This window comes from Oncorhynchus clarkii, chromosome 26 (genome assembly GCF_045791955.1).
Source record: "Oncorhynchus clarkii lewisi isolate Uvic-CL-2024 chromosome 26, UVic_Ocla_1.0, whole genome shotgun sequence".
Lineage (NCBI taxonomy): Eukaryota > Metazoa > Chordata > Actinopteri > Salmoniformes > Salmonidae > Oncorhynchus > Oncorhynchus clarkii.
In genome coordinates, this window is record NC_092172.1 from 47,783,313 (window position 1) to 47,798,655 (window position 15,343).

The following is a 15,343-nucleotide window of genomic DNA, read 5'->3' on the forward strand; positions in this document are numbered from 1 at the left end:
GGATAGTTAATTGATTAACTCAGGAACCACACCTGTGTTTCAATATACGTTGTATCCCTCATTTACTCAAGTGTTTCCATTATTTTGGCAGTTACCGGTATAATGTTATGTTCTTTGTCTGATAAAACAAAGCCCTGGTCAGGAATACTGTCAGTGCCATTCATGAGTCCCCCCTTATAGCTGACAATCAAGCGGTCTGACAGCCAACAGGTCACAAATATGAGCCCATGAAAATAGATGACAGCTTAGCTCACAAATACAGAGTTAGCAGGGTGATACAACCAGGCCTACAGTATAAAACATAAGAGACAATTCAATGTAATAAAACCATTTACTATATCTGAATTGGCACAAGATGATGCTTCTAGGCCCGTTTCCTGTCGCGAATTCGTCCCACTATCTGTCAACAGCATACAGTAGATTTGTCATATGTAATGTAGCATTTTCAGCAGCATGCCGTTGTTCAAAAAACCCACTCAATTGTAGAAAGAGAAACGGACCTATTGTTGATATGAAGGTAGTGTTGAACGCATCTTCGCTGAATCTGAAGAGGAGACATGTCTTGCCGACACCGCTGTCCCCGATGAGAAGCAATTTAAAAAGGTAATCATAGGTTTTCGCCATCTCTCCACCCTCGCTTCTTTCTTCCCGAAATCTGATATAAATGTCTGGACCGTGGCAAACAGTTTGTAGCTGCTATTCTCGGCTGGCTACACCTCTTCGTTACACTAACTAACCGTACAGTAACAGTACAGGGGGAAACGAGAAGGCGTTAGTTTAATGACGTCACAGAGAATAGGCGGAACAGAAGATAGGACGGAAGCGTGGTAGTCACTGGTTACCACAGCCACAAACTCATTATTTATAAACACTAGACTATTTCTCAAATGTCTCTAAATCTAAATCTGATTTTCAACCTAACCCACACTACAAACCTTATGCTTAACCCTAAATTAAAAGACCAACAGCTACTTTTTGTTTTCATTTTTTTATAAAAGCCTATTTTGTATGTGGCGACGAGTGACAACCGGAAGCATCCTCTCATCTGGGTTGCCAGATTGGTAGTAATACTGTAACAATGAGGACGCAGACTGAAATCAACTGACAAATGTAGGTCAAAGTTACCCTGCCATAAACACAAATGGCTGAGAGAATGAGAATAAGAGAATAAGTAATCCAATCCCGGTTAAAATGAATCCAACTATTGCAACAACAATACACTGTACCTGTTAACAGGAATAATGAGACATCAGGCTTTTTAAGTCATGTAATCAAGTTTTTATGTATGGATCCCGAAACAGAAAAGAGAGACATGACATGAGACGCTGGTACAATACAATCCATTCATGCACAGGAACCCGACTGGTAACAATAAATAGAGTACATTGAAGCTGTTAGCATTACATTAACCATTAAAAAAAAATTAAACTAGCAACGATCAGAACCACTGCCGGACAACACAAGTGGAGTGCCACGTAGTATAGAGGCAAGTATAACTTTGGGGAAGTTTGCCCCCTGAAATGATCACGTGAGTAAAATTGTGCTTAAATACACCTTAAGAGTGAATACCCATCCATGTAGGGGGCGCGTTCCAGGTGGTGATTTATTTCAGTCACACTGCACAAATTATTGAATTTCTATTTCTAGAAAACCTGGAGAATTGTCCATTCTCAGGAACCTACATCAATATAATATAGTAATCTAAGATATGCAGCTGCATCGTAACTGCGGTACTGACAACCTGGAACGCCCCCCACCAGAGTCTTTAGGAGTAAGTTCAAAGCAGCGGTTGAATTATTATGAAGTCTTCAGAAAATCAACAGTCGTCGTTTTCAGTCCATGTCTCGCACTCTACGGCAGATCTCCTCTGTAAACTCTGAGCACTTCGACTTCCCACCGAGGTCCCCGGTCAACACCTGGGAGAGGATAGAAAAAAACAGCCCAATGAATTCATTGAAAAGACAAAAGCAGATTAATTATTTTTTTTGTTGCATACAATGATCAACTGAATAAAAATCTGTTATGTTTGATCTACAGGAGAAAAAATAAGAGTATTGGCAACCGGAAGGAGGTGTGGTGTCCAGGGGAGACAACATATTGTAAACCAACTAGCCAGACATCCACCATATAATCTGGCATCAGAGAAGAAGAAGAAGAGCAGACTGAGCGGTCCTCCAAGAACAAGGAAGTACCCCTACTTCCCCCCCCCCCCCCCCGCGGGGCACCTCCACTTTCCAAATGTATTCCCGGCACCGATATGCAAGAGCCACAATAGTCACTATTCGGGGTAATAATGTTTTAATTTTTTTTAAAGCCACCTTCTTGTCTCTGATGGTGTCGAAACAGGCGGTCTCGATCTTCTTGCCGTAGTCGTGCATGCCCATGTGACGCAGCATCATCACAGCACTGAGCAGCAGAGCCGTAGGGTTGGCCATGTCCAGACCGGCTATGTCGGGGGCCGTCCCATGGACCTAGATACCACAGGGGGTAGAGGGGACAATGTTAAAACCGTGCTTCTACACCTGCATTGCTTGCCGTTTGGGGGTTTTAGGCTGGGTTTCTGTTACAGCACTTTGAGATATCAGCTGATGTACGAAGGGCTATATAAATACATTTGATTTGGTTTAAAAGGTCTACTACTCTCAACACTGGAACAAGCTTCCGCACATCCATTAGAAATGGACAACTTATTGAAATATATGACGTCTCGTATTAAAAATTGTTTTGTTGAAAAGAGTGGGAAGTCAACAAAAAACAAACATGTTTAGTTATTGCACAATAGACTGTTTACAGGACAAGAAGCCTTGCGTTTTATCAAAACAGTTGAGACACGAGTAGCTAAACGTATTCAGATGATAAAAACAGCCAAGTAAAGAGCGAGACAAACCGATTCAAAAATGGCGACTCCATTGGCACCAATGTTTCCACTGGGAGTGACTCCCAGACCGCCAATAAGTCCAGCACACAGATCACTGCAATACATGACACACGCCTCTATCTGTAGTAGCAGCCTCAGCCTTTAGTTAGCAGAATCATCTAGTCACATTAGCGCAAAACATGAAAGACAGTATTAGGCCCAATAAGACCAAACTCTGCTAAGCTATTTAATGTTTTAATTAATAGCTTAAAACAAATTGCATTCAATAGCGATGAATTAATATAGATACATGCAAATAAATAGTAACTGACCTGAGAATGTCACCATACAGGTTGGGCATCACCAGGACGTCAAACTGGGTGGGGTCTTGCACCATCTGAAACATTCACCATGACAACCCTGATTAAGCCCCGTTTCCATCTTCCGCTCCAACAAGAGAACCCGATTAAGCCCCGTTTCCATCTCCAACAAGAGAGAACCCGATTAAGCCCCGTGTTTCCATCTCCAACCAGAGAACCCGATTAAGCCCCGTTTCCATCTCCAACAAGAGAACCCGATTACGCCCCGTTTCCATCTCCAACAAGAGAACCCGATTACGCCCCATGTTTCCATCTCCAACAAGAACCCGATTACGCCCCATGTTTCCATCTCCAACAAGAACCCGATTACGCCCCGTTTCCATCTCCAACAAGAACCCGATTACGCCCCATGTTTCCATCTCCAACAAGAGAACCCGATTAAGCCCCGTTTCCATCTCCAACAAGAACCCGATTAAGCCCCGTTTCCATCTCCAACAAGAGAACCCGATTAAGCCCCGTTTCCATCTCCAACAAGAGAACCCGATTACGCCCCGTTTCCATCTCCAACAAGAGAACCCGATTACGCCCCGTTTCCATCTCCAACAAGAGAACCCGATTAAGCCCCGTTTCCATCTCCAACAAGAGAACCCGTTTAAGCCCCGTTTCCATCTCCAACAAGAGAACCCGATTAAGTCCCCTTTCCATCTCCAACAAGAGAACCCGATTAAGCCCCGTTTCCATCTCCAACAAGAGAACCCGATTAAGCCCCGTTTCCATCTCCAACAAGAGAACCCGATTAGGCCCCGTTTCCATCTCCAACAAGAGAACCCGATTAAGCCCCGTTTCCATCTCCAACAAGAGAACCCGATTAAGCCCCGTTTCCATCTCCAACAAGAGAACCCGATTAGGCCCCGTTTCCATCTCCAACAAGAGAACCCGATTAAGCCCCGTGTTTCCATCTCCAACAAGAGAACCCGATTAAGCCCCGTGTTTCCATCTCCAACCAGAGAACCCGATTAAGCCCCGTTTCCATCTCCAACAAGAGAACCCGATTACGCCCCATGTTTCCATCTCCAACCAGAGAACCCGATTAAGCCCCGTTTCCATCTCCAACAAGAGAACCCGATTACGCCCCATGTTTCCATCTCCAACAAGAGAACCCGATTAAGCCCCGTTTCCATCTCCAACAAGAACCCGATTACGCCACGTTTCCATCTCCAACAAGAGAACCCGATTAAGCCCCGTTTCCATCTCCAACAAGAGAACCCGATTAGGCCCCATGTTTCCATCTCCAACAAGAGAACCCGATTAGGCCCCGTTTCCATCTCCAACAAGAGAACCCGATTAGGCCCCATGTTTCCATCTCCAACAAGAGAACCCGATTAGCCCCATGTTTCCATCTCCAACAAGAGAACCCGATTAAGCCTAATTTCTACCTTCTGCTTCCGGGTCATCTGCTAGGTCTGCGCCAACGGACTGATGCAACATCGAACTCCCACTCCCGTCGGCATGGTCAAATCTCTGCATCCGCACGGTCCCCTTTCAAAAGGGAGGTGCGCGGAAACACGCAGACGGGAGCGGCCTTTCGATTGACGCGGTAGTTGTAAAATCAGGCTTTCAGACGGAGAATGTGATATGCATCAAAACAGCGTCACGTAGGAAGGATAGTGTAAAGGAGGGCACATACGTTGAGACACACGGTGTCCAGGTACATCTCGGTAAACTTGACGTCCTTGAAGTTCTCAGCCACCTCTCTGCATTTCCTCAGGAACAGCCCATCCGACATCCTCCTGGTCACATCCAAACACACCGGGTACGTTAATAAGTTTAATGCCTGAATATTGGTGCCATTCGATGTGCTCGTTCTGATATTTTATTCATTTATTTAATATATATTTTTAATATATTTTTTAATGTGTGTGCGTATCGTTTTTGTGCTGCTAGATGTTACCGCGCTGTTGGAACAAATAAGCATTTCTCTGCACCTGCGATAACATCTGTTAAATATGTTGTACTTAACATTCAATATCTTATGATTCTGTTTCGACTTGTAATTGACCCATGGTGATCATCCATTTAGTCGATATTTGCTTCTCATTTTTATTTTATTTTATGATCCACAACGGCACAATAAAACATTTTAAAAAGTACCATTTGTAAGATTCCACCGTCCGTTTGATTCTGGAGCTGGAGAGACTTACATGATGTTGGCTTTGTGAACGGCCGTGACGCTGTTCCTTTGGTTGTTTCTGGCGTACTCGAAGGCGTACTCGGCGATACGTCGACTGGCGTCTTCCGTGATGAGTTTGATGCTCTGAACTACACCGTCAACAATCTACAAGAGAAGACGACAATCACCGTAGCCTAAATCAAACAATAGAGGACTTAATTAAATCATACAGAATACAATATCTAAATGTCCTACTTTGGTCAAAATGGTTTTGGAGGGACGGTAACAACTGGGAAAGACAACTGAGCTACTTTAAAAAAAAACAATTGAACTGGAACAATGAAACCGGAAGAGAAGATGAAAATGTATGAAAAGGTATTCATAACATCACCGTGAGTGGAAGAACTAGAAGTACTCTCAGCCTGAGGTGACAACTACAAACAATAGGATTTCACCGTAAAGGAAGTGACATCAAGAAATTCCAGATGTGCCATCTTAATTTGACCAGTTTCCCCCAGCAGGAAAGTAATCCTGCAGCAACAGGAAATGATTATGTGGATTATACATTTTTTTATTTGGGCAAATCAAGTCTGAAATTGGAAATGTCAAACTTTGGAAGCCTTTTTAAACATTGAATACACTACAAGTTAGCAGTACCTGCAAAACATTATGCGACAGAGTGATCAAATTAAGACAGCAGATATGTAGGAATAACATATAAAACCTTTTAGTTGAAAAAAAAACTAAGTGAACAAAGAAGGAGAACTGGAGAGAGAAGTTGATGAACATACACTACCCGTTCAAACGTGTGGGGTCACTAAGAAATGTCCTTGGTTTCCATGAAAACATACACGATGGGGTGGCAGGGTAGACTAGTGGTTAGAGCGTTGGACTAGTAACCGAAAGATTGCAAGATCGAATTCCCGAGCTGACAAGGTACAAATCTGTCGTTCTGCCCCTGAACAGGCAGTTAACCCACTGTTCCTAGGCCGTCATTGAAAATAAGAATTTGTTTTTAACCGACTTGCCTAGTTAAATAAAGGTAAAATTAATTCAAAATAAAAATGAAATGAGTTACAAAATTAAGTGGAAATATAGTCAAGTTGACAAGGTTATAATGATAATTGTGTCCTTCAAACTTTGGTTTCGTCAAGGAATCCTCCATTTGCAGCAATTACAGCCTTGCAGACCTTTGGCATTCTCGTTGTCAATCTGTTGAGGCAATCCGAAGAGATTTTACCCCATGCTTCCTGAAGCACCTCCCACAAGTTGGATTGGCTTGATGGGCACTTCTTACGGTCAAGCTGCTCCCACAACAGCTCAATAGGGTTGAGATCCGGTGACTGTGCTGGCCACTCCATTATAGACAGAATACCAGCTGACTGCTTCTTCCCTAAATAGTTATTGCATAGTTTAGCGTTGCAAAATGGAGTGATAGCCTTCCTTCTTCAAGATCCCTTTAACCCTGTACAAATCTCCCACTTTACCATCACATTGCCTCCACCATGCTTGACAGATGGCGTCAAGCACTCCTCCAGCATCTTGCCCATCATAATCTTTTATTATTTTTATTGGCCAGTCTGAGATGTGGCTTTTTTTTTTTGCAACTCTGCCTAGAAGGCCAACATCCCAGAGTCGTCTCTTCACTGTTGACATCGAGACTGGTGTTTTGCGGGTACTATTGAATAAAGCTGCCAGTTGAGGACTTGTGAGGCGTCTGTTTCTCAAACTAGACTTGCTCAGTTGTGGAACAGGGTTTCCCACACTTCTTTCTATTCTGGTTAGAGCCAGTTTGCGCTGTTCTGTGTACACAGCGTTGTACGAGATCTTCAGTTCCTTGACAATTTCTCACATGGAATAGCCTTCATTTCCCAGAACAAGAAGAGACTGACGAGTTTCAGAAGAAAGTTTTGTTCCTGGCCATTTTGAGCCTGTAATCGAACCCACAAATGCTGATGCTCCAGATTTTATTTCACCTTTATTTAACCAGGTAGGCTAGTTGAGAACAAGTTCTCATTTGCAACTGCGACCTGGCCAAGATAAAGCATAGCAGTGTTAACAGACAACACAGAGTTACACATGGAGTAAACAATTAACAAGTCAATAACACAGTAGAAAAAAAGAGTCTATATACATTGTGTGCAAAAGGCATGAGGAGGTAGGCGAATAATTACAATTTGCAATTACAATTACAATAATTACAATTTTGCAGATTAACACTGGAGTGATAAATTATCAGATGGTCATGTACAGGTGTGTATATTGGTGTGCAAAAGAGCAGAAAAGTAAATACTCAACCAGTCTAAAGAAGGCCAGGTTTATTGCTTCTTTAATCAGAACAGTTTTCAGCTGTGCTAACATAATCACAAAAGGGTTTTCTAATGATCAATCAGCCTTTTAAAATAATAAACTTGGATTAGCTAACACAACGTGCCATTGGAACACAGGAGTGATGGTTGCTGATAATGAATGGGCCTCTGTACGCCTATGTAGATATTCCATTAAACAAAACAGCCGTTTCCAGCTACAATAGTCATTTACAACATTAACAATGTCTACACTCTATTTCTGATCCATTTGATGTTATTTTAAATGGACCAATTTTTTTTTGCTTTTCTTTCAAAAATAAGGACTTTTCTTAGTGACCCCAAACTTTTGATCGGGAGTGTACATTCGGGCACGCTAGGGTTAGAGACTGAGGTGGTGGTCTGGTTAGTGAAGCTGCTGTTCCTCTGGCTTACCTAAGGAACACCTGGAGAATAACCTGTGTGAGGTGCCCTGTCCAACCCAGATAAAACAGTTTCAATAACTAATGACACGCATTCCACACAACACCACAGTGAAAATACGGACTGCTCAGCTCTCAGCCTTGAAAACAGCTGCTTATCAAGAGTTGAAAACGACGGACCAGAGTAGTCACATCACAGTCAACGTGACTTCTCAGTCACCGTCAAACCACATCCCTGCATGTTAATGTTGTAAGACTATTCCCTCCTCCCAGAGGGGTTGACTACAACGCAGGATCAAGGAGTTCGCTAGCTAACTTGACAATTTTTTTATTTTATTTAGAAAGATAAAGTTTGAAATGGACTAAATGACACAACCAAAAACACACAGGTTTAGCTTTCTTTAAACCCCTCCCCCACAACAACCAAAAACACACAGGTTTAGCTTTCTTTAAACCCCTCCGCCACAACAACCAAAAACACACAGGTTTAGCTTTCTTTAAACCCCTCCCCCACAACAACCAAAAACACACAGGTTTAGCTTTCTTTAAACCCCTCCCCCACAACAACCAAAAACACACAGGTTTAGCTTTCTTTAAACCCCTCCCCCACAACAACCAAAAACACACAGGTTTAGCTTTCTTTAAACCCCTCCCCCACAACAACCAAAAACACACAGGTTTAGCTTTCTTTAAACCCCTCCCCCACAACAACCAAAAACACACAGGTTTAGCTTTCTTTAAACCCCTCCCCCACAACAACCAAAAACACACAGGTTTAGCTTTCTTTAAACCCCTACCCCACAACAACCAAAAACACACAGGTTTAGCTTTCTTTAAACCCCTCCCCCACAACAACCAAAAACACACAGGTTTAGCTTTCTTTAAACCCCTCCCCCACAACAACCAAAAACACACAGGTTTAGCTTTATTTAAACCCCTCCCCCACAACAACCAAAAACACACAGGTTTAGCTTTCTTTAAACCCCTCCCCCACAACAACCAAAAACACACAGGTTTAGCTTTCTTTAAACCCCTCCCCCACAACAACCAAAAACACACAGGTTTAGCTTTCTTTAAACCCCTCCCCCACAACAACCAAAAACACACAGGTTTAGCTTTCTTTAAACCCCTCCCCCACAACAACCAAAAACACACAGGTTTAGCTTTCTTTAAACCCCTCCCCCACAACCACCAAAAACACACAGGTTTAGCTTTCTTTAAACCCCTCCCCCACAACAACCAAAAACACACAGGTTTAGCTTTCTTTAAACCCCTCCCCCACAACAACCAAAAACACACAGGTTTAGCTTTCTTTAAACCCCTCCCCCACAAAAAACAAATCCATTGTTATTTCTGGTTCTTTCTCAAAGTTAGCTCGCCAACTCATTGATTCTGTTTTGTAGCGTTCCCCTCTGGTCAGTAGGAGGAATCAGCCAATTAAAATTATTCTCCTGAACAAACATTCCAGCAAACATACGAGGTAGCTACTGCTCCCTGGTCTATTCCTCTGTAGTCAGTGTTAGCTGTAGCTACTGCTCCCTGGTCTAGTCCTCTGTAGTCAGTGTTAGCTGTAGCTACTGCTCCCTGGTCTATTCCTCTGTAGTCAGTGTTAGCTGTAGCTACTGCTCCCTGGTCTATTCCTCTGTAGTCAGTGTTAGCTGTAGCTACTGCTCCCTGGTCTATTCCTCTGTAGTCAGTGTTAGCTGTAGCTACTGCTCCCTGGTCTATTCCTCTGTAGTCAGTGTTAGCTGTAGCTACTGCTCCCTGGTCTATTCCTCTGTAGTCAGTGTTAGCTGTAGCTACTGCTCCCTGGTCTATTCCTCTGTAGTCAGTGTTAGCTGTAGCTACTGCTCCCTGGTCTATTCCTCTGTAGTCAGTGTTAGCTGTAGCTACTGCTCCCTGGTCTATTCCTCTGTAGTCAGTGTTAGCTGTAGCTACTGCTCCCTGGTCTATTCCTCTGTAGTCAGTGTTAGCTGTAGCTACTGCTCCCTGGTCTATTCCTCTGTAGTCAGTGTTAGCTGTAGCTACTGCTCCCTGGTCTATTCCTCTGTAGTCAGTGTTAGCTGTAGCTACTGCTCCCTGGTCTATTCCTCCGTAGTCAGTGTTAGCTGTAGCTACTGCTCCCTGGTCTATTCCTCCGTAGTCAGTGTTAGCTGTAGCTACTGCTCCCTGGTCTATTCCTCTGTAGTCAGTGTTAGCTGTAGCTACTGCTCCCTGGTCTATTCCTCTGTAGTCAGTGTTAGCTGTAGCTACTGCCCCCTGGTCTATTCCTCTGTAGTCAGTGTTAGCTGTAGCTACTGCTCTCTGGTCTATTCCTCTGTAGTCAGTGTTAGCTGTAGCTACTGCTCCCTGGTCTATTCCTCTGTAGTCAGTGTTAGCTGTAGCTACTGCTCCCTGGTCTATTCCTCTGTAGTCAGTGTTAGCTGTAGCTACTGCTCCCTGGTCTATTCCTCTGTAGTCAGTGTTAGCTGTAGCTACTGCTCCCTGGTCTATTCCTCTGTAGTCAGTGTTAGCTGTAGCTACTGCTCCCTGGTCTATTCCTCTGTAGTCAGTGTTAGCTGTAGCTACTGCTCCCTGGTCTATTCCTCCGTAGTCAGTGTTAGCTGTAGCTACTGCTCCCTGGTCTATTCCTCCGTAGTCAGTGTTAGCTGTAGCTACTGCTCCCTGGTCTATTCCTCTGTAGTCAGTGTTAGCTGTAGCTACTGCCCCCTGGTCTATTCCTCTGTAGTCAGTGTTAGCTGTAGCTACTGCTCTCTGGTCTATTCCTCTGTAGTCAGTGTTAGCTGTAGCTACTGCTCCTGGTCTATTCCTCTGTAGTCAGTGTTAGCTGTAGCTACTGCTCCCTGGTCTATTCCTCTGTAGTCAGTGTTAGCTGTAGCTACTGCTCCCTGGTCTATTCCTCTGTAGTCAGTGTTAGCTGTAGCTACTGCCCCCTGGTCTATTCCTCTGTAGTCAGTGTTAGCTGTAGCTACTGCTCTCTGGTCTATTCCTCTGTAGTCAGTGTTAGCTGTAGCTACTGCTCCTGGTCTATTCCTCTGTAGTCAGTGTTAGCTGTAGCTACTGCTCCCTGGTCTATTCCTCTGTAGTCAGTGTTAGCTGTAGCTACTGCCCCCTGGTCTATTCCTCTGTAGTCAGTGTTAGCTGTAGCTACTGCTCCTGGTCTATTCCTCTGTAGTCAGTGTTAGCTGTAGGCATTTTACAGATTCAGTTTGAAATCCACACATAATTTTTTTTTTTTTAAATGGTTTCACTCACAACTTTGTCCCATTTCTCTCCTACAGAACGTGACCGCGGTAACCATAGCGACTTACTATGTGCTCGATTCCGCTGTACTCTCCCTCAGTGTTCTCTCTGATGGTGACCAGGTCCACGTCGGTGTAGGGGGTCTTGTAGCCCTCGATGGACACGCAGGGGCGCACGTTGGCGTACAGGTCAAAGGTCTTCCTGAGGAGCAGGTTCATGGAGGGGTGGCCGGCTGCGATGGGGGTCTTCAGGGGGCCTACACACAGAGGGGGGGGGGTTAAAAGACCAATGCAGACCTTTTTATCTCAATATCAAATCATTTCTGGATAACAACGGAACACCTTATTGTGATCATTTAAAAAGGTAACCAAAATAGCTTCTTCGCAAAGAGCAACTTCTCAGGACTGTCTGTGATTGGTCGGAGTGGTGAGGGGAAAACTGAAAACTAGCTGTTATTGGCAGAGGTCACCAGACAGACTAAACTCCAACCCATCATAACATCTCAGGTGATGTCACCAGGCAGACTAAACTCCAACCCATCATAACATCTCAGGTGATGTCACCAGGCAGACTAAACTCCCCCCATCATAACATCACCAGACAGACTAAACTCCATCCCATCATAACGTCACCAGGCAGACTAAACTCCATCCCATCATAACATTTCAGGTGATGTCACCAGGCAGACTAAACTCCACCCCATCACAAGGCAGACTAAACTCCATCCCATCATAACATCACCAGGCAGACTAAACTCCATCCCATCATAACATTTCAGGTGATGTCACCAGGCAGACTAAACTCCACCCCATCATATCACCACCAGACAGACTAAACTCCACCCCATCATAACATCACCAGACAGACTAAACTCCATCCCATCATAACATCACCAGACAGACTAAACCCCACCCCATCATAACATCACCAGGCAGACTAAACTCCACCCCACCATAACATTTCAGGTGATGTCACCAGACAGACTAAACTCCACCCCATCATAACATTCCAGGTGATGTCACCAGACAGACTAAACTCCACCCCACCATAACATTGCAGGTGATGTCACCAGGCAGACTAAACTCCACCCCATCACCAGGCAGACTAAACTCCATCCCATCATAACATTGCAGGTGATGTCACCAGACAGACTAAACTCCACCCCACCATAACATTGCAGGTGATGTCACCAGGCAGACTAAACTCCACCCCATCACCAGGCAGACTAAACTCCATCCCATCATAACATTGCAGGTGGTCTTTTAAAACAGCTCTTACTCTAAAAGGACATTATCCTCATTTTCAAAACATCACAGTATTGGTCCAACCTCCGTGTGGAAATATATATAAAAAACAGTTTACTGTTCATTAGGAACCAAATGGAAATAAACAGACAAACAAGGAAAGACTCCGTACAGGTAGAATAAAATACTTTTCCCAATGTTCCATCGCAAAACGTTTTCTGTTTGCGTCTACTGAAGACGGGGATGTACTGGAGCATAGACATGTTGACCTCTAGACGGGCTTCCACACCAGTCCTCTAGACGGGCTTCCACACCAGTCCTCTAGACGGGCTTCCACACCAGTCCTCTAGACGGGCTTCCACACCAGTCCTCTAGACGGGCTTCCACACCAGTCCTCTAGACGGGCTTCCACACCAGTCCTCTAGACGGGCTTCCACACCAGTCCTCTAGACGGGCTTCCACACCAGTCCTCTAGACGGGCTTCCACACCAGTCCTCTAGACGGGCTTCCACACCAGTCCTCTAGACGGGCTTCCACACCAGTCCTCTAGACGGGCTTCCACACCAGTCCTCTAGACGGGCTTCCACACCAGTCCTCTAGACGGGCTTCCACACCAGCCACCTGACCTCTAGACGGGCTTCCACACCATCCCCTATAAACCCTGCATACCATCCCCTATAAACCCCTGCACACTACCCCCTATGAACCCCTGCATACTATCCCCTGCATACTATCCCCTGCATACTATCCCTTATGACCCCTGCATACTACCCCCTATGAACCCCTGCATACTATCCCCTACATACTACCCCCTGCATACTTTCCCCTATGAACCCCTGCATACTACCCCCTACATACTTTCCCCTATGAACCCCTGCATACTACCCCCTGCATACTATCCCCTATTAACCCTGCATACTACCCCCTACATACTACCCCCTACATACCATCCCCTATAAACCCTGCATACCATCCCCTACATACTATCCCCTATGAACCCCTGCATACTATCCCCTGCATACTATCCCTTATGAACCCTGCATACTACCCCCTATGAACCCCTGCATACTATCCCCTATGAACCCTGCATACTATCCCCTATGAACCCCTGCATACTACCCCCTATGAACCCTGCATACTACCCCCTATGAACCCCTGCATACTACCCCCTACATACTTTCCCCTATGAACCCCTGCATACTATCCCCTGCATACTATCCCTTATGAACCCTGCATACTACCCCCTATGAACCCCTGCATACTATCCCTTATGAAACCTGCATACTAAACCCAGCATACTACCCCCTATGATGCCGCCTGCATGATGTTCTTTATTCCAGCTGACTTCAGTACACTATGTCCATCATGACCATGCAGGTAGCTACTACCATAAGATCTCTGTAACTGCTACCTACCTTTTAACCCGATCAGGGTCCTGTCCATAGACTCCTTACAGTCTGGAGGGATCATCCATCTACCTCCTGGGCCCTGGATAGCGGTCACATTCCTCTCCTCCCACTGGATGGGAACCTAACGGGTGGTAAGAGAGAGAGAGGACACAGAATGGTACAGGAAGGACTGGGGCTCAATGTGCTGTCCATCTTTCCATGCCAATGGCATGTTCTGCTATTAACCCTACAATGTGCTGTGTGTGTGAGAGAGAGTTTGACAGCTTTTCCAGCTTACCTTAGCAGCCTCGAAAATCTTCATGACCGCCACGGATATTTCTGGACCGATTCCATCCCCAGGAATTAACGTAACCGTTTGCAGCTGTAAAGAGAAAACAACCCGCTTTTAAATCTGTTTTTAGAGGGATTACATATTAGCACTAAACACACTGGATCATGAATTACATCATTTTCTACTTTTTGTCAACGAGGGAGAAGTTCATTAAAAAACAGGTGTAGACTTGTCTATTTGTCAGTCCATGACTTACCCCCCTTCTGAAACATACCGTCGGTCTCTTTGCCGCCCCCACGACGTGAGAGAGCTGGAGGAGGACAATAAACGGAAGGTTAAATTACTACCGCGCAGATAAAACGTATCACAACAACATCCACACACTATCTCTAGTCGAGTGTGATTGAATCACAAAACATATTGACAAACACGAAATGTCACTTGTCAAGCATTAGGCGGATAAAAAAGCGGTTGGTTAATAGCATAGCTCGCTACGGTAGTAGCAGGACAAGGACACACGCACAGTAAAAAGGCCTCACAGAAAACCCATGGAAACAACATTATACAACCGACAAAGTCATCCGAACACGAACTTACATTACACAAACATAAATCCAATACATGGCCAAGTTACATTCGATTATCTTTACGCTGACAAACGGCATTTTCTTACCATTGACCTCCACACGTTGCTAGCCATAGTCCTGTGTTAATGTGGTCCTGCACCCGCTCTGACGTTAACGGGACTTCCGGGGTGGGAAACGATGACGTAGTCACCTGCGTGAAAAAAACGTACCATAAGCAACGTATCTAATGTCTGTTTATCTTAATACTACAGCGTGAAACAAATCCGTGATGTATTAGTTTATTGAAATGCTTTCATGTTGAACATTACTGTTTTTGATCGACATAATATGTCTACTTTGCAGTGGTGTAAAATATTTAAGTGAAAATACTTTAAGGTAATAGTTTTGGATCGTTTTTTCGGTATCTGTACTTACCTATTTCTATTTTTCCCAGGACAGGAAAATGGTCCAATCCACGCACTTATCAAGAGAATATCCCTGGTCATCCCTACTGCCTCTGATCTGGAGGACTCAC

The 15,343-nt window shown here is 44.6% G+C and overlaps 2 protein-coding genes across 3 annotated transcripts in view; both read right to left on the reverse strand.

Annotated features, from left to right (window-relative positions):
- LOC139384329 (RAB8B, member RAS oncogene family) overlaps window positions 1-751 on the reverse strand; it is a 31,908-nt gene extending 31,157 nt beyond the window's left edge. The window contains exon 1 of the mRNA XM_071129026.1: window positions 501-751. Coding sequence (XP_070985127.1) covers window positions 501-624 — 124 coding nt within the window. The 5' untranslated portion in view covers window positions 625-751. The remainder of the gene's footprint in view (window positions 1-500) is intronic.
- Window positions 752-1,263: 512 nt separating this feature from the next.
- Window positions 1,264-14,989, reverse strand: LOC139384747 (isocitrate dehydrogenase [NAD] subunit alpha, mitochondrial). Of its 2 annotated transcripts, none has more exons than XM_071129614.1 (11): window positions 14,916-14,989; window positions 14,499-14,552; window positions 14,249-14,332; window positions 13,978-14,092; window positions 11,387-11,574; window positions 5,379-5,512; window positions 4,865-4,967; window positions 3,190-3,254; window positions 2,888-2,972; window positions 2,319-2,471; window positions 1,264-1,916 (listed from the first exon to the last, which is right to left on the reverse strand). In XM_071129614.1, exons 1-11 carry the CDS (start codon window positions 14,940-14,942, stop codon window positions 1,833-1,835), a joined length of 1,092 nt encoding a protein of 363 aa, XP_070985715.1. In that variant the 5' UTR covers window positions 14,943-14,989; the 3' UTR covers window positions 1,264-1,832. The 2 variants fall into 2 exon arrangements, with proteins under 2 accessions (XP_070985715.1, XP_070985716.1); XM_071129615.1 differs by having other exon boundaries at window positions 14,517-14,552; window positions 14,916-14,981.
- Window positions 14,990-15,343: the final 354 nt, after the last annotated feature.

Bases quoted from the DNA above. Each gene is read 5' to 3' on its own strand.
- LOC139384747 (XM_071129614.1), bottom strand. From the start codon at position 14,942: ATGGCTAGCAACGTGTGGAGGTCAATG. The intron at 3,255-4,864 runs GTATGTGCCCTC...TGAATGTTTCAG, and splicing joins TGGACACCGTGTGTCTCAAC to ATGGTGCAAGACCCCACCCA. The intron at 2,472-2,887 runs GTTTGTCTCGCT...TGTGGTATCTAG, and splicing joins GAGTCGCCATTTTTGAATCG to GTCCATGGGACGGCCCCCGA.